Source organism: Narcine bancroftii, chromosome 8 (assembly GCF_036971445.1).
Source record: "Narcine bancroftii isolate sNarBan1 chromosome 8, sNarBan1.hap1, whole genome shotgun sequence".
NCBI lineage: Eukaryota > Metazoa > Chordata > Chondrichthyes > Torpediniformes > Narcinidae > Narcine > Narcine bancroftii.
In genome coordinates this window covers 90,823,082-90,843,497 of record NC_091476.1, presented here as the reverse complement: position 1 = coordinate 90,843,497, position 20,416 = coordinate 90,823,082, and the positions used below count along the sequence as shown (strand labels likewise).

Below are 20,416 nucleotides of genomic sequence, written 5' to 3'. Positions count from 1 at the left end.
TCTTTTGTTCTCCTGTTGTCAGAATCGAGAACCCCAGTCTCATCCAATTAGAGTAGAGCAGCGTGAGGCACCCTGCGCCATGTAGTTATGTTCTGGTTATTTGGACCTTGACCCCTAATTTGCACACACAGAATTTACACGGAGCCATCTCTGATCCGCCATGACCTTAAATTTTAGTGACCCTAGAGAGAGGAAGAATGGAAACTGCTCTGCATCATCTTGTACATGCTTTCCACTGAGAAACAGTGCCACCCTTACAACCAATGTCAAGTAAACATATGAAGGGCACTAAAACTGGCACCATCTATTTAGCCTCCATCAAACATGCCGGACACACACCACCTTGTCACTTCACTGGTTTACCTCCTGATCAATGGCAAGATCAGGAAATGAGGAGAGACGGATTATTTTTCTTCACATTAAACATTAAAGCAAGTTTAACACTATTAAATTATAAGTAGATGAGCTCCTCAACCTGAATAAGAAAAACTATTTCCATTATTGAGCAGTCAACAACCTAAATTGGAGTAATCACAAATTTTCCATCATTGCTTTTGAAATGTTGATGGAAGACTATAGCATTTCTTAAGGTAGTGGTTAAACATTTGACTGTGTACAGCAACGGTTCTCAACCTTTCTCTTTCCACTCACATACCACCGTAAGTAATCCGTATGCCATAGGTGCCCTGTAATCAGTAAGGGATGAATGAGTGGAAAGAAAAAGTTTGAAAACCACTGGAAGGCCAGGACAGATATGGGCCAATACCTTTGCTGGTTCTGATTTGATTATTGCTGGGCACCTCAGTTAGTAAAATGAAGCAGCAGAACACTGATCAGCTAGATCCCAACTACAAGCCAATACTTTCTATTTTGCAGCAGGCAAAGTGGAGGAGACTTGCAAGACAGCAGTATGGAAGATTTGGAGGCAGAGAGTGGGAAGGAATCTGCTGGTGGAAGGAGAGAGAGAACACATATTTAAGACATAGATTTTTGCATTGTGGGACAACTAAGGGTTATGGGGAAAAGGCAGGTAATTAAAGCTGAGTCCAAGATCAGATCAGCCATGATCTGGTTGAATGACGGGCCAGAAGGTCTCCTTCTGCTTCTTTATGTTCTCAGGTGGAAGAAAGGGACAGCATAAACAGCAGAGAGTTGCTCAGGAAGAACAGCAGCATGACAAGGTTCCCATTGAACTTGATCCCTTGCACAACCCTTTTTTTCAGGCCAGACTGAATGTTTTGCTTAATTGTTTGAGATACAGAAAATGATAGCCTAAAAACATCTGGCCACTACTGCGTGCAGGAAGAACAAAAACGAACCTCTGGCACTGGGAAGACAAGAGACACAGACCGACAAACAGACATTCGGGGCAATGGTCCCCTCTGCTAACAGCAATGGTCTTGATTTCAAGGCTGAGCCTTTGGATAAGTGAGCTCTTGGAGGAGCAGACCAACAAAAAGCACTGTGCTCCCCAGCGAGGAAGTGATCGAACTGTTCACGGTGTTACTGCCGAGCTTTGCAGGCAGCGCCTGTGTTGGGGGGGGGGATCAACCTAGTAGCCGGAGAAGCAAGAATCGGATTTCTCTCAGTATGTCCAAAATGCCGCTTCAGCCTGGCGGTGGGGGGGTTTGACAGAGACAGCGGGGTCACACACTCGGGTGCGAATACAGAAACGCCGTGGTGGGGCTGGAGATCGAGGGGAGAAAGGGCAACACCACCTCCCAGACTGGGGGCTCCACGTCCCCTTCGGAGGATGGGTTATGTCCTCACCGTGGTGTGTGGGGGGGGGGGGGGAGGGGGGGAATAATTAGAAGGAATAATTAGAAGGGACACCGAGCTATCCCTCTCCATCCAGACAACAAAGCAGCCCTTACCAGCTGTCCCTGGTGAATGCCTGAACACAGCGGATCCCCGGAGGTAGAGCAGACCGCATCACCCACTCGATAATGGGCACCAATGTCACCCCACAGAAACGTACAGACAGACCTCGAGCCAACTCCCCTGGAGAGAGAAAAATAAAACTGCACCGAGATTTCTGCTCGCCCTGTCTCAGCTCAATGGAGTTCCGTGACTGATGGCTTCAAAACTGCTACTGTATCCACGGGGCGCCGGTGATGTAACAAACTGCGTGGAAACAATGCATGATTACAGCCGGGCGCGACAGCACCGTCACAGAGCGAGGCTTCCGGCACCGCTCAAGGTGAACGCTCTGCCAGCGCACCCCTCTCGCATGTGATTCGCTGCAACTGACGCGAGAGAATCGAGAAGCCAATGGAAGTGACCCTGAATGAAAAGCGCCTGCCTTGCTGCTTTCAGACTTGGATCATCCTTTGACTCATGGACTCAGGCCCCAATCGCTGGGTCATCCTTGCACCTTTGGGCATTGCAAAATTCAGCCTGGGGGCCAAAAAGAAACACGAGTCAGGCAAGGCGGAGAATTCCTCAGGCAGGTTGAGCAAGTAAAAGCGGAGACAAATCAAAGCCTGGACTCTGAAATGCCTGTCGCTATGAGACACTTCCCTTTTTCTTAAAATACAGAATTTTAGCCTCTTACCTTTGCTTGACTTCGATTGACGAGCTCATCCTGGGTTCGTTTCTCGCCCGCGGCACTCATCACTTCTCCTCCCGCTACGCTGATCTTCTTGTAACTGGCCCGTTTCGGAAATATCTGGTCTCCTGTTACTCCCCTGATGTCATCCTGTTTGAATGCTGGTGCCTTGTAACCGATATTATTTTCTTAGATTTAAATGAATGACTTTAGGGTGAACGATGTTTTTTCTCCCCCTCTGGGCTTGTGTTTTAAAGTTAGCAGTTTTGTGTAACCTTTGGGGGGGAGGGGGGATGAAGATATTTTCCCTCTTGTGTTAGCAGGCTTTGGAGTCAGCAAATTCTACACATACAACTTTTCTACATACTGTGGCTGTTACGGAATTATTTTTCCCATATATAGCGTAGTTACAGTACATAGTAAATTGCTACATAGTAAATGGATTCTTCTTCTTCTTTGGCTTGGCTTCGCGGACGAAGATTTATGGAGGGGGTAAAAGTCCACGTCAGCTGCAGGCTCGTTTGTGGCTGACAAGTCCGATGCGGGACAGGCAGACACGGTTGCAGCGGCTGCAGGGGAAAATTGGTTGGTTGGGGTTGGGTGTTGGGTTTTTCCTCCTTTGCCTTTTGTCAGTGAGATGGGCTCTGCGGTCTTCTTCAAAGGAGGTTGCTGCCCGCCAAACTGTGAGGCGCCAAGATGCACGGTTTGAGGCGATATCAGCCCACTGGCGGTGGTCAATGTGGCAGGCACCAAGAGATTTCTTTAGGCAGTCCTTGTACCTTTTCTTTGGTGCACCTCTGTCACGGTGGCCAGTGGAGAGCTCGCCACATAACACGATCTTGGGAAGGCGATGGTCCTCCATTCTGGAAACGTGACCCACCCAGCGCAGCTGGATCTTCAGCAGCGTGGACTCGATGCTGTCGACCTCTGCCATCTCGAGTACTTCGACGTTAGGGATGAAAGCGCTCCAATGGATGTTGAGGATGGAGCGGAGACAACGCTGGTGGAAGCGTTCTAGGAGCCGTAGGTGATGCCGGTAGAGGACCCATGATTCGGAGCCGAACAGGAGTGTGGGTATGACAACGGCTCTGTATACGTTTATCTTTGTGAGGTTTTTCAGTTGGTTGTTTTTCTAGACTCTTCTGTGTAGTCTTCCAAAGGCGCTATTTGCCTTGGCGAGTCTGTTGTCTATCTCATTGTCGATCCTTGCATCTGATGAAATGGTGCAGCCGAGATAGGTAAACTGGTTGACCGTTTTGAGTTTTGTGTGCCCGATGGAGATGTGGGGGGGCTGGTAGTCATGGTGGGGAGCTGGCTGATGGAGGACCTCAGTTTTCTTCAGGCTGACTTCCAGGCCAAACATTTTGGCAGTTTCCGCAAAGCAGGACATCAAGCGCTGAAGAGCTGGCTCTGAATTGGCAACTAAAGCGGCATCGTCTGCAAAGAGTAGTTCACGGACAAGTTTCTCTTGTGTCTTGGTGTGAGCTTGCAGGCGCCTCAGATTGAAGAGACTGCCATCCGTGCGTGCATGAGTTTTTCAAGCTTTGTTGGGACCAAGGAAAACTGCCTCAGGACCTTCATGATGCCACCACCATCACCCTGTACAAAAACAAAGGCGAGAAATCAGACTGCTCAAACTACAGGGGAATCACGCTGCTCTCCATTGCAGGCAAAAATCTTCGCTAGGATTCTACTAAATAGAATAATACCTAGTGTCGCCGAGAATATTCTCCCAGAATCACAGTGCGGCTTTCGCGCAAACAGAGGAACTACTGACATGGTCTTTGCCCTCAGACAGCTCCAAGAAAAGTGCAGAGAACAAAACAAAGGACTCTACATCACCTTTGTTGACCTCACCAAAGCCTTCGACACCGTGAGCAGGAAAGGGCTTTGGCAAATACTAGAGCGCATCGGATGTCCCCCAAAGTTCAACATGATTATCCAACTGCACGAAAACCAACAAGGTCGGGTCAGATACAGCAATGAGCTCTCTGAACCCTTCTCCATTAACAATGGCGTGAAGCAAGGCTGTGTTCTCCCACCAACCCTCTTTTCAAATGGATTAATGAATATACATATACCCAGGTGGAATTTCGAGGCAACAAAATGTTTTTTTCTCGTAGTCCAGCTGTATTTCAGGCAGTGATTGGTTGTTGCAAGCCACTAAAAACATTTATTTCTACCTAAAACTCAGCCAATTGTATGCATTTTCATAAAGTTCAAAAAACGAGAACACACTAATTTAAAGTGAAAATATTGGTTGCAAAAAGGCGACGATCATTTTGTTGAAAAAGTCATCCATTCCATTGCTCCCATCCACTTACTGAAGCATTTTTTTTCCTTTACTTACCCAAGCATTTTTTTTCCTTCACTTACCCATCTCTGCAGTTGGGAAAATATCTTATTGTCAACTCTAACTGTACTGCAGAGGCAAAAAATGATTCAGATAATGAAAAAAAACAGTATAATACAAGAGGAGACAAACTATCAGATTGAGTTAAGATCCCAGTAATGTACAATAATCAAAAGGTGGCCTTCTTGCATATAACAGCAGTAAGGACCAGGATGAGTGTTGAAAATTCACGTGACTATGTAGGAAATTAAAGTCACTGTTGGATATCTCAGATAGTGACTTGTCTTGCAGATATTGATGAATAGCTGTGGAGAAAAGTTAGCAATTCATATGTCATGACAAGAACATTGGATGCTTGCAGCAGTGGCAGATGAGACCATTGTTTGAAATCTAGATTTATAGCCAGACATGACATTCAACCCTGATACCCTTTTTACACTGATTCTTCAAACCAGGTAGAATCCTCCTTTAATATGTCTTGCCTGCCAGTATAAATGCATCAAAGGTGGATGGGGTGGGGGGTCATTTCACCAAGGCAGTATCATAGGTGAAGCAAGGCAAGCGTAAAATGGTGAGCTGTGTTGCCAGGTCCAAACGGGAAAGGAATGTGACGTCCTGCCTCTTTTGCTCCAGGAAGTCGGCTTGCTGTGTAAAAGGACTCAATGACCCAGTATTTCTTCTGTTGTGTGAACAAGCAAGCAAGCTTCCAGAGACGGGTCGTGTATTCAGTGATAATGCAGGAATGAGATACTAATTCCTGCAGGCCAGACAGAATTTCTACTTAGCACTCATGCAAAAAAAAACTGACAGGACAAATAGGTATATAAAGAGAGAAATGTAAACAAGAAGCAAGTGCAAGCAGACTCTGCAATGCAGGAAATAAATATTGAATAATAAATAAACTGCAAAGTAAGAGTTCTAAATGAGCCTCCAATTGAGTTTGTTGTTTAGGAGTCTAATGGTAGAGGGGTATTAACTGTTCCTGAACCCAGTGGAACAAGTCTTGTGGCATCTACATTTCTTTCCTGATAGCAGCACCATATTGTGTGTGGCGTAGACCCTTGATGATTGTTGCTGCTCTCCAATGTCAGCATTCCCTGTAGATTTTCTGGATGGTGGGAGCATTTTGCCTGTCATGTACTGGGCTGCAACTATTCCCCTTTGTAGGGCTTTTTGCTCAGAGATATTGGTGCCCCCATACAGGTGTAATGCATGCAGTCTGCACACTTTCCACTACACATCTGCAGCAGTTTGCCAAGGTTTTCAAAGTCATACCAAACCTCCTCAAACTCCTGAGAAGAAAAAGGCACTGCATCTTAATTTGACTGAATCTTGAGCTGCAGGAAAGGTGGCAGCCAAAGGAAGAAATCACTGGAAACCTGAAATAAAAACAGAACACTTTGGGAGCCTTCAGTAGGTCAGAGAACATCTGTGGAAAGAGAAAAGTTAATTTTTCTGGTCGTATATTTCATCGGAAATCACTCCAAACGACGACGGCTTCACTTCAGCAACCATCTAATGTTACTTTTTTTTAATTGACAATATTCTGGGTTTCCATACTTTCAATAAACATAGAGTAGAAAATAAAAAATATAAATTCAGTAAAGACATCTTTTGGACATTGATTCTTGTAGTTTCAAAACACTTCCAATTGGAATTTATTGTTATGAACAAGTCATGAAACTCGGTGTCTTACACCAGCATCATAGGGCAAACATTCCTATTATAACCATCTTACAACATTACTATTAAAAAACTATAACTACACGAAAAGTAAGGCAGTGTCTGTAGTTCATTGATTATTCGGGAAACTGATGCCAGCGAGGAAGAAGCTGTCCTTGTGTCGCTGAGTGCTCGTCTTCAGGCTCCTGTACCTTTCCCCGCCCCCCCCCCCCCCCGATGGTAACAAGGTGAAGAGGGCATGGTCTGGGTGGTGGGGGTCTTTGAGGATAGAGGCTTCTTTTTAAAGACACCATCTCATGTAGATGTCCTCAATGGAGTGAAGTCTGGTGCCTGTGATGTCACAAGCCGAGTTAACAACCGTCTAGGGTTTATTTTTGTCCTGAGAGTTGGCGCCTGCATACCAGGCAGTGATACAACGAGCTAGAATATTTGGTTTGGCCCATTTTGCAGTTTCAGCTCAATTTAATTGTCATTCATGATCACATGTTAAAGGTGGACTTTCTTGATCTTTATTGCTCAAGGGAATTTTCAAAGACACAACTATATAGCAGTATATTTTAAGAGATGCCTGTACTTAATTTTAATTAGTTGAGAAAATTCAGTATTCTCATTTATGATTTTAAAACTGATTTTATTTAATATCTACATATGTAAATCACAAATATTTCAAATTAGAAGCACAAATTAAAATAGCAGAACACTTCACTCAATTGATTCTCTATTTATTGGTGAGAGTAATTGACAGGAAAACCATATTTTTATGTCAAGTCTGCCCACAAGTCAGCACTCAAAATAACATAAATAAGAACACCACCATCAAAATAAAATGGAATAGGCATTTGCCACTTATAGATTTGTCTATCATTTGGTCATGATGACTTCACATCATTAGTTTGAATATTTTATTAATAGCCACATCATTACTGATAGCAACTTGTTTTTTTTCACACATTTAGTGTTGCTAAATTAAATGTGTTTGAACCTTACAGAAGAGCCATCTGCAGGAAACAGTTAGCAGCAGTGCATTTTAAATGCACAAGTTCCCTTTCATACAAATCATTCACCTGTCAAAAATCGTCCAAGTCAGGTTGTCTATACTCTCCAAAATATCTTAGAGGAGTTCCACTTAGAGCCCAGTGAGAGTTGGAGGTGACATATGATTGCAAAGCATGAAATAATGAAACACACGTTTTGAAGTAGTCCTTTATTATTTTTTAGGCTTTGATACCTTTTTCTTTGAAATAGTCAAAGATGGTGATATTTTCAATTTTATGAAGCTTTAAGCTCAATTTGAAAATTGATTGAATAGCTTTAAAAATCAATTTTTAAATACAAAAAGCAAATTTAATAATTCATCAAATATTACAGATGTCAACTGAAAAAGAAATCATATGTCCCCAATCACAGTTTACATATCGGAGTATTTCAGTGAAAATTAATTGGTGGACTAAATCCAACTACCCAAAGTAGATAAATTACTTCTTGATTGGACACGAATTCATTAATGCAAATTTCTTCATTGAGGCACGATGTCTGTAATGTCCATCCCAAGTGTCATTTGAGGATAACACAGACTGCAATGCTCTGGCATATACTGTGGAAGCAGGAAGGAGAAATAGAGAGGCACAATTTCATGAAGTCTAACCTTCAGCTTGATTTGATTAATACAACCATCATTTGCCTGCAACAGGAATCAAACTGTGCAGAAGGCAAACTTGGAAATCAATCGCATATGACATTGGATAATAAAGATTTTGCTTTTGGATGGATTTTATGGATTTTTGGCTACTGACCACCTTAAACGTTTCCTATTACATAGGTCATATTGTTTAAAATAAAAGCTATTTTGTGATTATATTTTAAGTCTACAAGTATATTCCCCACAAAGCAAGCAGTTTTGGTCAGTCCAAGTATGCCTGGACATGCACTCTGTACAGGTGCTTATCAAATGTTGTCTTAGGCCTGGGAAGGTTTAAACTAGTTTGGCAGGGGGGTGGGGAACAGAATGTGAGAGCAGTGTCCAGGGCGTATGGCCACCTAGCTAGGAATAAAAAAGATAACAAAGGTAGGATGGAGATTAGGGTAGAAGGTAAAAAAGAGAATATATGTGGGGGTCATTCTCTGAGATGCATATATTTTAATGCAAGAAGCATAGTGAACAAGGTAGATGAGCTGAGAGCATGGATAGATACTTGGGGTCACGATATTGTGGCAATTAGAGAGACCTGGCTACAGGAGGGGCAGGACTGGCAACTTAATATTCGAGGATACATTTGTTTTAGATGTGATAGATCAGGGGGTAAAAAAGGAGGAGGAGTTGCTCTGCTTGTTAAGGAGGACATTACTGCTGTGAAAACCATAAGGTAGTGATCATGGGAGATTTTAACTTCCCTCACATTGATTGGGATACCCGTACGGTTAGAGGGCTGGATGGGCTGGAGTTCGTTAAATGTGTTCAGGATTGTTTTCTAAATCAGTTAGTAGAAGAACCGACTCGGGATGGTGTAATACTGGATCTCCTGTTAGGGAACGAGCTAGGTCAGGTAGCGAACATTAATGTTGGAGAACCAATTGGGTCTAGTGATCATAATTCTGTTAGTTTTAGGGTAGTTTTAGGGAAGAGCAAGGAGAGGCCTAAAGTTGAGGTTCTGGATTGGAAAAGAGCAAATTTCGAAGGAATAAGAAGGGATTTGGGGAGTATTGAGTGGGACAGGATATTTTCAGGTAAGGATGTTAATGAAAAATGGAGGATATTCAAAAAAGAAATTTTGAGGGTACAGAGTAGTTATGTCCCAGTGTGGATCAAAGGAAAGGCTGGAAGTCATAGGGAGGCTTGGTTTTCGAGGAATATTGGAAATTTGGTTAGGAGAAAAAGGGAGGTGTACAAGAGGTATAAAGAGCAGGGAGCTGAGACGTTGAAGGAGGACTACAAGGAGTGTGGAAGGAATCTTAAGAAAGAAATTAGAAAGGCCAAAAAAAGGCATGAAGAGGCTTTGGCTGACAGAGTAAAAATAAATCCAAAGGGTTTCTATAAGTACATTAAAAGTAAAAGATTAGTGAGAGATAAAATTGGACCCCTTGTAGATAGCGAGGGTAGGCTAAGTGAGAAGTCTGAGGAAATGGGGGAAATTTTGAATGATTTCTTTGCCTCGGTATTCACAAGGGAAAAAAATGTTGAACCAGTTGAAGTAAAGAAAAATAGTGGGGAGGTCATGAAGCATATAAGGATAACCGAGGAGGTAGTGATGGCTGTGTTAAAAACGATAAAGGTGGATAAATCGCCCGGACCGGACAAAATATTCCCTAGGAGACTCATGGAGGCTAGTGGACAGTTAGTGGGGCCATTAACAGAGATATTTAGGATGTCACTGGCCACGAGGGTGGCACATGTGGTTCCTCTGTTTAAGAAAGGGTCCAAATGCAAACCTGGGAATTATAGGCCTGTAAGTCTGACGTCTGTGGTGGGCAAGTTGATGGAAAGTGTTCTGAGGGATACTATTTACAAATTTTTGGAGGTACAGGGATTGATAGGGAGTAATCAGCATGGTTTTGTCAGGGGTAGATCATGCTTGACAAACCTGATTGAGTTCTTCGAGGGGGTTACAAAAAAGGTTGATGAAAGGAAAGCTGTGGATGTTGTCTATTTGGACTTTAGTAAAGCTTTTGACAAAGTTCCCCACAGGAGGTTAGGAAAAAAGGTGGAGGCATTAGGTGTAAATAAGGAGGTAGTGAAATGGATTCAGCAGTGGTTGGATGGGAGGTGTCAGAGAGTAGTGGTAGAAAATTGTTTGTCCAATTGGAGGCCGGTGACTAGTGGAGTTCCTCAGGGTTCAGTCCTGGGTCCACTATTATTTGTTATATACATTAATGATCTGGATGTAGGGGTGGGGAATTGGATAAGCAAGTTTGTGGATGACACAAAGATGTTGCATTGATATAGGGGACTAGAGGGGTATGGACCGGGTGCTGGGACAGTGAGGTAGATTACCGTAGATTAAAAGGTGATTTAGGAAGGCTGGAGGTGTGGGCTGAGAAATGGCTATGGAATTTAATACAGATAAATGTGAGGTGCTACATTTTGGAAAGGCAAATTTAAATAGGTCATATACATTGAATGGTAGACAATTGAGGAGTGCAGAGCAACAAAGGAATTTAGGAGTTATGGTAAATAGTACCCTCAAGGCTGATACTCAGGTAGATGGTGTGGTGAAGAAGGCATTTGGAATGTTGGCCTTCATAAATCGGAGTAATGAATTCAAGAGTAGGGAGGTTATGATGAAATTGTACAAGGCATTGGTGAGGCCAAATTTGGAGTACTGTGTACAGTTTTGGTCACCAAATTATAGGAAAGATATAAACAAAATAGAGAGAGTGCAGAGAAGGTTCACGAGAATGTTGACAGGATTTCAGGGTCTGAGTTACAGGGAAAGGTTGTGCAGACTGGGGCTTTTTTCTCTGGAGCGTAGAAGATTGAGAGGGGACTTGATAGAGGTGGTTAAGATTTTAAAAGGGACAGACAGAGTAAATGTGGATAGGCTTTTTCAATTAAGAAAGGGGGAGATTCAAACTAGAGGACATGGTTTAAGATTGAAGGGGGAAAATTATAAGGGGAACATGAGGGAAAATTTCTTTACGCAGAGGGTGGTGGGGATGTGGAATGAGCTTCCGGCAGACGTGGTCGAGGCGGGATCATTGGTTACATTTAAGGAAAGTCTGGATCGTTACATGGATAGGAGGGGCCTAGAGGGGTATGGACCGGGTGCTGGGCAGTGGGACTAGGAGGGTGGGGATTTGCTACAGCATGGACTAGTAGGGCCGAACTGGCCTGTTCTGTGCTGTAAGTGGTTATATGGTTATATGGTTATACTATGTGAGGATAGATGCAGACAGGCTATAAAAGCAACTTACATATACAGATGCTATATGTTGCATTGATATAGATTGAATGTATGATGATGCATATGTTCTTCAGATAATAGCATTTATTGTCTTCAAGAAGATTCAATACAGCAGCTACAATACATTTTGTTACATTTGTGGTGAGTATTTGTTTAAGGCTCAATGTTGTAGCATGACTGCACTTATTAAGAAAGCCTGTCAGCTCTACTTTGGTTGTAAAATTGGTGACCAAGAGAAACCCTGGGCTCCTCACATTTGTTGTGAAACATGTGCAATCAGCCTGAGAGCAATGTTTCAGTACCATTATTTGATCATTATTCAATTAAAAACTGATTTAATGTTTATCCAACTTTCTACAGCAAATCTAAAATTATCTTTGTGTTCAGCTTGAAGTTGTCTATCATAATCCCCAATTTTTTTGTGGAAGCAAGCCTTTTGTTGTCCAGTGATATTGCTCTCTTAAGCCTGCAGTAATGGCTAACATCATTTATTCACCAAGATTATGGATCCTATTGATAATTTGTTTCTACAAGTAGCTTGTTCAAGGACAATCATATTTTTCAAATAATTTTAGCAGCCTTAATTAATTAAGCTGTATGCATTTATTACTTTAATTAAAAAGTGATGCATCCCATAAAATCTGCAGGAAAATGAGCCTTTCAGTTACACGGGAGGTATGATGTGAAACCAAAAAACTTTGAACTGCCGAGAAATTAACAGCATAAACAGGTGAGGAGCTACAGCAATTTTCAAGCTTCAAAAAGCAACAGTTTAATGTAACTGCTTATTTTAATTGATGTAATTTTTAAAAATTGCTATCTTTAATGACAAATTTCTGAACTCAAGCAAGGTTCATAGAGTCATATAACAAGGAAATGGCCTCTCATCCTAACTTCTCTGCCGTCCAGGTTGTCCGTACAAGCTAATTCCATTTGCCTTCATTTGGCCCATGTCCCTCCAATCCTTTCCTAGTCAAGTACCTGCCTAAATGTATTTTAAATGTCACAATTCTACCCACCTTTCCAGTCTCCTCTGGAAAAGGTTGCACCTCTGGCTCATTTAAAATCTTTCCCATAATTTAAAATATGTCCCCTTATTTTGGATTCCCCTATCCTGTGAAAATTCTTTGTCCCATGACTTTATACACCTCTATAAGGTCTTCCCTCAACTTCTTATACTCCAGGGAAAGGAGTCCCAGCTGATTCAGCATCTCCTTGTAACTCAAGCCCTCCAATTTCAGTAACATCTTTGTGATTCTTTCCTGCACCCTTTCCAGCAAAATGATAAGCAGGGGAACCAGAGGGTCTGCAATATAAATACAGAAACTTTATGTGATAACATTTTTAAAAAATCAGACCCAATAATAGCCTTAATGGAAGACCCAGCATACCAGAGGAAACCAGAGTGACTGTCAACCTATCGCTGCAGATATACCTTCGATTGTTAGTAAAACAAAAATATTGCCTTAATTACTTGGGGACAATGTACGCTCATATAATTCTATAAAATTAAACTTGCAAATAACTAAAATGTTGATAATTGAATATACTTGATCAAAACAGTAATTGCTGGAGTGCTGTGTACATTTTAACTTACTATTACATTTCCCGCAATTGAAGTCCTTTTAAATAATTTTAAATATCCAATTATTTTTCTAAAGTCACTAACGCTTAGCTTTGTGTTGGTGATAAATCATACGTTGATTCATTAATATGTCCTAGTTATTGCAATTCTAAATTCATATATTATTTAATGTTATGTAATAAAACAGAAATGTAATATTACACAAAATTGCTATTGGTGTGACTTGAGGCAGATGAAGATTTTCCATTTGCATTTGAATTTCCCAGTGCTCCCACCTCCCCCCCTAGAGTCACCAAGTGGATTTGGCTCCAGTGCTCCTGCAGCTCCACAAGATTCCAATTCAGTTCAATCCATTGGCAGCCCAAGCCCAGGTACAAACCTCTGACACAATGAAGCCTTCAGCATCCAGGGCCCTTCAGAAGCCTCCTTCCCCTCCACCCCCAACCAAGCATCCTCTTGAATCCCAGTTCCACAATGTTAATTATAGAACAGATTTGATCAATATATAGTAGTTTAGTTTCAATGTGACAAGGGAAAAAGATGATACATCAAGGTTTGTGAATATATACGGAAGAGGTCATGAAGGCAGATGCTATTACGAAATTTAAATTGCATTTGGGCAGGGACAGGAATAAAGTAGAGGGATACAAGCCTAACAGAGGCAAATAGGATTTGTGTAGATATCATGGTCAGAATAGATATTTTGGGCTGAAGGGCATGTTTCTGTGATGGTCGTTTCTATGATTTTATGAGGTTATTTAACCATTAACATGATTTGGAATGAGCAATGGGTGGGAGCATTTTTATTAAGTTGGATCTAATCTAATCTCTCAAGGTTTAAAGAAAATGAGAATGAGGAACCCTTATGAGACTTTTAACCAATATGAAAACATGAATTGTATACTGCAGGTAGATGTTCCAGTGTATGTATTGTGCAGAATTCTCTATCAATCTCTCTCACAACTCTCTGATTCAACAAGATGAACAGCTCTTAACTAAGTGTTCTTGAGAAGTTAATAAATGCAAATATGTCTCCACTCTTGCCAGGAGCCCGACATCCTCATTGCTCCTGCCGGGAGCTCGACATCCCCACCGTGAGCCCGCCGCCCCCACCAGAAGCCTGACGTCCCTGCTGCTGTGGGAGACCAAAACGGCACCAGGTAACTAGGGACAGCAGCGTCATTTCACAATCTGCACTGTGTTTGGAACACATGCGCAGATTGCTGTCACTCTCTCCCCCTCCCCAGCAACGGCAATTTGTGCATGCGTTCCAAATCACCTCTATTTTTTTTTTAAAAACCAGCTTTGGCTCCATCATAGCATGTTTCTTTGACATCACTACAAGAGGAACACCGAAATGATGAGGTTTGGGGGAAGTAGCAATGGGAAGCAATCTGCATTCGCTGATTGGAAGGAAGCATTTCCTTCAGAGAAGGTAAAGCAACCACATTGATAACAGGTAGACACCAACTTACCTTTATTCAAAACAGATTCTAATCAATGTAACTTCAAAATATCGTAAGTCAGAACATCATAAATTGGGGTCCATCTGTATTTAGAAAATTGTTCTAAACATTAGTATCTAGTTTTAAAGCATACCTTTTGGATTTTTGTAGAAGACACAATTATTTGCACACTTGTCTGGATGTGAATCCCAGAAATCAGATCCACAGCAGCAGAGGGGAGGTAGATCAGTATTCTGCAATTTAATCTTTTCCAGCATCTCTGCTCTTAAGGCTTCAATGTATCTGCAACAAATTAAAAGTGGCAAAAAATGTTGAGTAGAAGCAGCAAGTTTACACAGCCAAAATACTATAACTCATTACTAAAGATAATATGGATAATATTTCCTAATTAAATTTGCTGTAATTTAATATCTATGTTCAATTCCATGATTCATTTTTTGCTAGAATCTGCCTTCGTGATTTTATTTACTGAAAGGCCAATAAACAATTTTAAAACAGATGAGCATTGCTTTTCGGCAACCATCACAACTTTAAACAGTTTATCAATAGATTGCAAGGAAGGCAAAGAGCAGAAAAACAAAAGGAAATAAATTATATTGCAAATGTACCCATTTAAAAAACTTATTCCATGTACATTGGGTGAATACCTTGAAGGATCACGAACAAAATGTATTTTATTTTTTCCATTTGACGCAGTTTTGAACGTCATCTTTATCACTGAGAAGTTTCTTTCAAAACATTGCATCACAAATTTCTTCCATGTAAACATTTTTAACTGCTAACATAATTAGACTCTTCGATATGACATAACAAAAGAACTTTCTGCATACTTTGCAAGCGTAATATTTCACAGTCTTAAACCGACAAGCTTTGTGACAAACATGAACCGCAATGCAATTAAAAGTAGTTCAATGTGATGAATTCCACACTCATTCTTTATCAATTTGCTTAATTTCCCTGCTTTGTTATCTTATCATTATATTCCATATTGTTGCTGTTCAATCTTGCATGCAAAGATAGAGGGTTGGAGAGATGTCACAGTCTGGTTGGAGTCCAGTCCACATTAGTATTTAATTTGTGGTGGATCTATTGGTTCAAATCACAGCTTTCAAATCAGAAGACAAATAACAGAGATTAATTTAGGAGCTATCTAATTTTAAGTAGATTCAGCACAAATTCTCTTAACTAACAATTAAATTTTTTTTGTAATATTGGCCATGTGCAGTGGTTGATGCTGATCCCTGTATTTATTTTCATCACATAAATATCACATTCATTGTATTTCTTGAAAAATGATGCGTATTATTTAGTCGATTAAAGGACAATTTAATTGATGACTTATGTCAATGTTTTCAAAATCGGGGTACCTTGTACTCGCTCGATGACGTTGACTTTTGTTTTGATCTGCTCTCTTCTGTTTTTCCTCTTCCTTCAATTGGATAGACCTTTCACTTTCAGACACTGACTCTCTTTGATGAGTGAGCTCAATCATCCTTCTCTCTTCTGTTTCTCTTAGTTTCTCCTTCTCCTCTTTAATTCTAAATAAAATATTAAAGTAACATGGATTCAGGTTTGTGGTAAAGATCGGCTAAAAGTTTTGGTGGGTACATTTGAGCACAAGTAAACAAAGTCTTTGTGAAATAGACATTTATAAATATGTAGTTTAAAATAACTAGTTACTTTTTTTAAATTCCCTGGTAATATAGTCACTTTAAAAACTTTTTAAGATAGCATGATGAAATTCTTTACTTGTGTAAACCTTAATTTTAGTCCACAACTCCTTCTGATTTATCAATTCCCATTAAACAAAACTGTACCAAAGTTCAAACATCACATGTTCATTATCAAAAAGGTGAATACATCAGGATGCTCTTTATCAACGACAGTTCAGCAGTCAACCCCTTCATCACCTCCAAGCTGATCTGCAAACTCTAAGACCTAGACCTCAACATCTCACTTTTCAATTGGACCCAAGATTTCCTCACCTCCCAATCATAATTAGTGAGGATTGGTAACAACATTTCCTCCACAATCTCCATCAGTATCAAAGCACAATGATACATTCTTAGCCCCCTGCTCTACTCACTTTCAACCCATGATTGTGTGGCTCGGTACGACAATAACACCATCTATGAATTTGCTGACAATAAGACAGTAGTGGGTTGAATAAAAGGATTGATGAGTCAGCACACAGTGGGGTGGGGGGGGGGGCGGGAGAATATAAAACTTGGTTGAATGGTGTACTAACAACCACCTCGAACACAATATCATCAAAACCAAGGAACTCATCAGGACTTTAGGAGGAGAAAACCAGAGCTGTACGATCCAGTGACCATGGAAGAGGTGGAAGCAGTGAGCCACTTTAAATTCCTGGGAGGCACCATCTTGGAAGACCTTTCCTGGACCCACCACATGAATGTCATTGTGAAGAAAGCATGCCAGCACTTTGACTTTCTCAGGTGTTTGTGGTTTAGTGTGACATCAAAAATCTTGAAAAAACTTCTACAGATTGGAAGTGGAAAGTGTGCTGTCAGGCTGCATAACAGCCTAGTATGGGGTGGGGGAGGGTGGGAAAGAACCACTACCTGAGTGGAAAGCCCTGCAAAAGGTACACAGCCCAGTACATATCAGGCAAAACTCTCCCCACCAACCAGAAAAAGTAAATAGAATGCTGCAAACAGAGAGCAGCATCATTATCAAGGACCCACACCACCCAGGGCATGCACTGTTCTCGGTGCTACCATCAGGAAAGAGGTATACGTGTCACACGACTCATACCACCAGGTTCAAGAACAGCTGCTACCCCTCAACCATCAGACTCCTGAACAACAAACTCAATCAAAGACTTATTTAAGGTCTCTTACTTTGCACATTTATTATTAAATATTTCTTTTCTGTATTGCAGTTTGTTTACATTTCTCTCTTTTGTATGGGTTTTTTTTTGCACGACCGCTAAATAGAAATTCTGCCTGGCCAGCAGGAAAAAGAATCTCAGGGTTGTATGTGATGCCATGTATGTACTCTGACAATAAATATGGACTTTGAAACAGGTGTAAGAGCCAAATTCTGTGTCAAAATATAACAAGCACAGATCAATTCTGATTTTTTTTTCTAGTTGAATCACCAATTAATTTGTTGAGTTACAGCCTTGCATCATGTGATGCAGCAACAAGATCTTCTGCCTCACTGCTCCTGCATCCTTGGTACAATCCTGACCTCAAGGATCATCCTTATGGAGTTTCCATATTGTCCTTGTGATCTTCCCACAGGTTTCCTCATTTATCCCACAGGCGAGTAGATTAATTGGCAACTGTAAATTACCCGTTTATGTAGGCTGATGTCAAAAATAATCAAAGGAGAGTTGATGAGCATTGTAAGAGCAATTAAGTGCAGGGGGTTCTTGAAAATAGGTGAGGGGAAATGAGATAATGCGATTGCACTGCATGGAACGAACATAGGTCCAAAGAGATGAACAACTTCTTTCTGTGTCATTCTAAAGGCAAAATAAAATATGTACATCACTCACTTCGCTATTCTCTTCAAATGTTGTTGTTGGCGCCGTTGTTCTTTCACCTGCTCTCGTTCAATATCCATGTAGAGTCGACGATTCATTAAATACTGGCTGCCACGCTGGGAAAAATACATTAAAAATGGAAATAGGCCAGTGCAACTTGTATTTTGTAGCATTCTGCTTATCGACAGGCAACCATTTATTTTGGAAAGAGGTCCCTGTTTGAAAATGCAATGAGCTAATTCATTCAACAGGTTCTTGAACCATTTTCATATTTGAAAGCATCCATAGCACCTGAGGTGGCTCAAACTAATATTTTGCAAGCAAATGTAGAACTACAGCTTGACCTTATTAGTTTATAATCAGATTTGCTTTTCTGAGATTTGTATTAGATGGATAATGGAAAAGCAATTCAAGTAACTTTCAACAGATTATTTGACTTCAATGAGACATCAAATCGGAGGCTAGATGAGCTGATTCTACCTATCCTGACCCAACAAAAATCAAATGATACTTGAATTCAATGCTATGCTCTCCCCTTGAAAATTTTGTATCTTGAAATTCTATCTTTCCACTTAAAATGACCTGGCTCCACTGCCATCTCAGAATTACACAGGTTCACCACTCTCAGAGTAAAAAACTCTGCCCTAAATATCTTGCCCTTCTCTTGAGACAATAAACCATGGTTGTGGAAATCCCAACTGGGAGGAAAAACCAGCTCTGCATCCAACCAACCCTCCAACCTGTCAGAATGTTGTTATAATGAAAACTTCTCTCCTTTTTCTGAAGGACATACAGATGCCTTCGAACATCAATATTTACAAATCTATCACCAGTTAAATAATACCGTGCCTTTCTGTGTAGAGACCCTCTCATTTATCCATGTTATTCTGCATTTTCATTGTTGGGTTATGTATCTAAGATATAACAAATATTTTCACAAGATACAAATAAATGCTAGTTGTCCACAAATGCATTTTCAGTTAGGATCACTGGAAATAATGAGGGATAGGAATTCTGATATTGGTCTAACCCTGGGATCATTAACTTTGTCAGTCTTAGCCAAAATCAACATTTAAATTCAAATGAACACTAAAATAAAAGAAGAAAATACCAGATTCAGTTGCTCATGCAGCATTTGTGGTGGAAGAGAGTTCATTTTGCAAGTTGATCACCTTGCACAAGGGCTAGATAAAGATAAAAATCTAACATATTTTATATTGCAGAGGATTAGGGCGGAGAAAAGGGCACAAGTGGATGAAGACTAAATGAGCTGGTAGTGTCTATTGGAAGACCATGATGAAGACCTGTTAATTGTGAATAAATAGGGAAATATTGACGCATGTAGGGATCTGGCTAGCAGAAATGCAAATGGAAGACAAATAAGAGCAGAGGCAAAGCAAGTTATGCAGCTGGCATCACAGGCTCCATTGACGGAATCCAACTTGACCTCTACATCACAAGCTCCATTGATCTTTGATCGGAGTCCAACTTGACCTCTACATCACAGGCTCCATTGATCTTTGATCTGAGTCCAACTTGACCACTACAACACAGGCTTCATTGATCTTTGATCGGAGTCCAACTTGACCTCTACATCACAGGCTCCATTGATCTTTGATAGGAGTCCAACTTGACCTCTACATCACGGACTCCATTGATCTTTGATCTGAGTCCAACTTGACCTTTACATCACAGGCTCCATTGATCTTTGATCTGAGTCCAACTTGACCTCTACATCACAGGCTCCATTGATCTTTGATAGGAGTCCAACTTGACCTCTACATCACGGACTCCATTGATCTTTGATCTGAGTCCAACTTGACCACTATATCACAGGCTCCATTGATCTTTGATCGGAGTCCAACTTGACCTCTACATCACAGGCTCCATTGATCTTTGATAGGAGTCCAACTTGACCTCTACATCACGGACTCCATTGATCTTTGATCTGAGTCCAACTTGACCTTTACATCACAAGCTTCATTGATCTTTGATCTGAGTCCAACTTGACCTCTGCTGCTGTCCATGTGGAATTCAGATAGTTCTTGTGAATATGTGGGTTTTGCCAGGTGTCTCATTTTTATTCCCATATCACAAAAAATATTTTTTCTGAGTGCTTCATTGATGGTGATAAATAATACCTTAAGTCTGAGTGGGAGGAAAATCAAGGTGAAAATGATAGGCATGTTTTTATTAAATTGAAATGTTTATTAACACATGTACCAATAGAGGGAAAAGCTTTGTTTTGTGGGCTATCGAGAACTGTCAAACCAGACAAAAATTATAATGAATGCAAGGAAAATATCTGCATCTACAAAATGTAGCTATGCTCTGGTACCTTCTTTGGAGTAAGCGAGATTAGATCACAA

At 40.9% G+C, this 20,416-nt stretch overlaps 2 protein-coding genes across 3 annotated transcripts in view; both read right to left on the bottom strand.

Moving 5' to 3' along the window:
* The window catches only part of slc37a2 (solute carrier family 37 member 2), an 85,216-nt gene extending 82,447 nt beyond the window's left edge, over positions 1-2,769 (bottom strand). The window contains exon 1 of one of the 2 annotated variants that reach the window (XM_069894478.1): positions 2,555-2,769. In XM_069894478.1, the coding sequence (XP_069750579.1) occupies positions 2,555-2,583 (29 nt within the window). In that variant the 5' untranslated portion in view covers positions 2,584-2,769. Of the gene's footprint in view, positions 1-1,874; positions 2,497-2,554 lie in introns of those variants that run through there. The other variant, XM_069894477.1, reaches the window with a different exon arrangement.
* Positions 2,770-7,220: 4,451 nt separating this feature from the next.
* Positions 7,221-20,416, bottom strand: part of ccdc15 (coiled-coil domain containing 15) — a 32,658-nt gene continuing 19,462 nt past the window's right edge. The window contains exons 10-13 of the mRNA XM_069896283.1: positions 18,060-18,163; positions 15,901-16,071; positions 14,667-14,815; positions 7,221-8,178 (exon numbers count right to left, since the gene is read on the bottom strand). Coding sequence (XP_069752384.1) covers positions 8,060-8,178; positions 14,667-14,815; positions 15,901-16,071; positions 18,060-18,163 — 543 coding nt within the window. The 3' untranslated portion in view covers positions 7,221-8,059. The remainder of the gene's footprint in view (positions 8,179-14,666; positions 14,816-15,900; positions 16,072-18,059; positions 18,164-20,416) is intronic.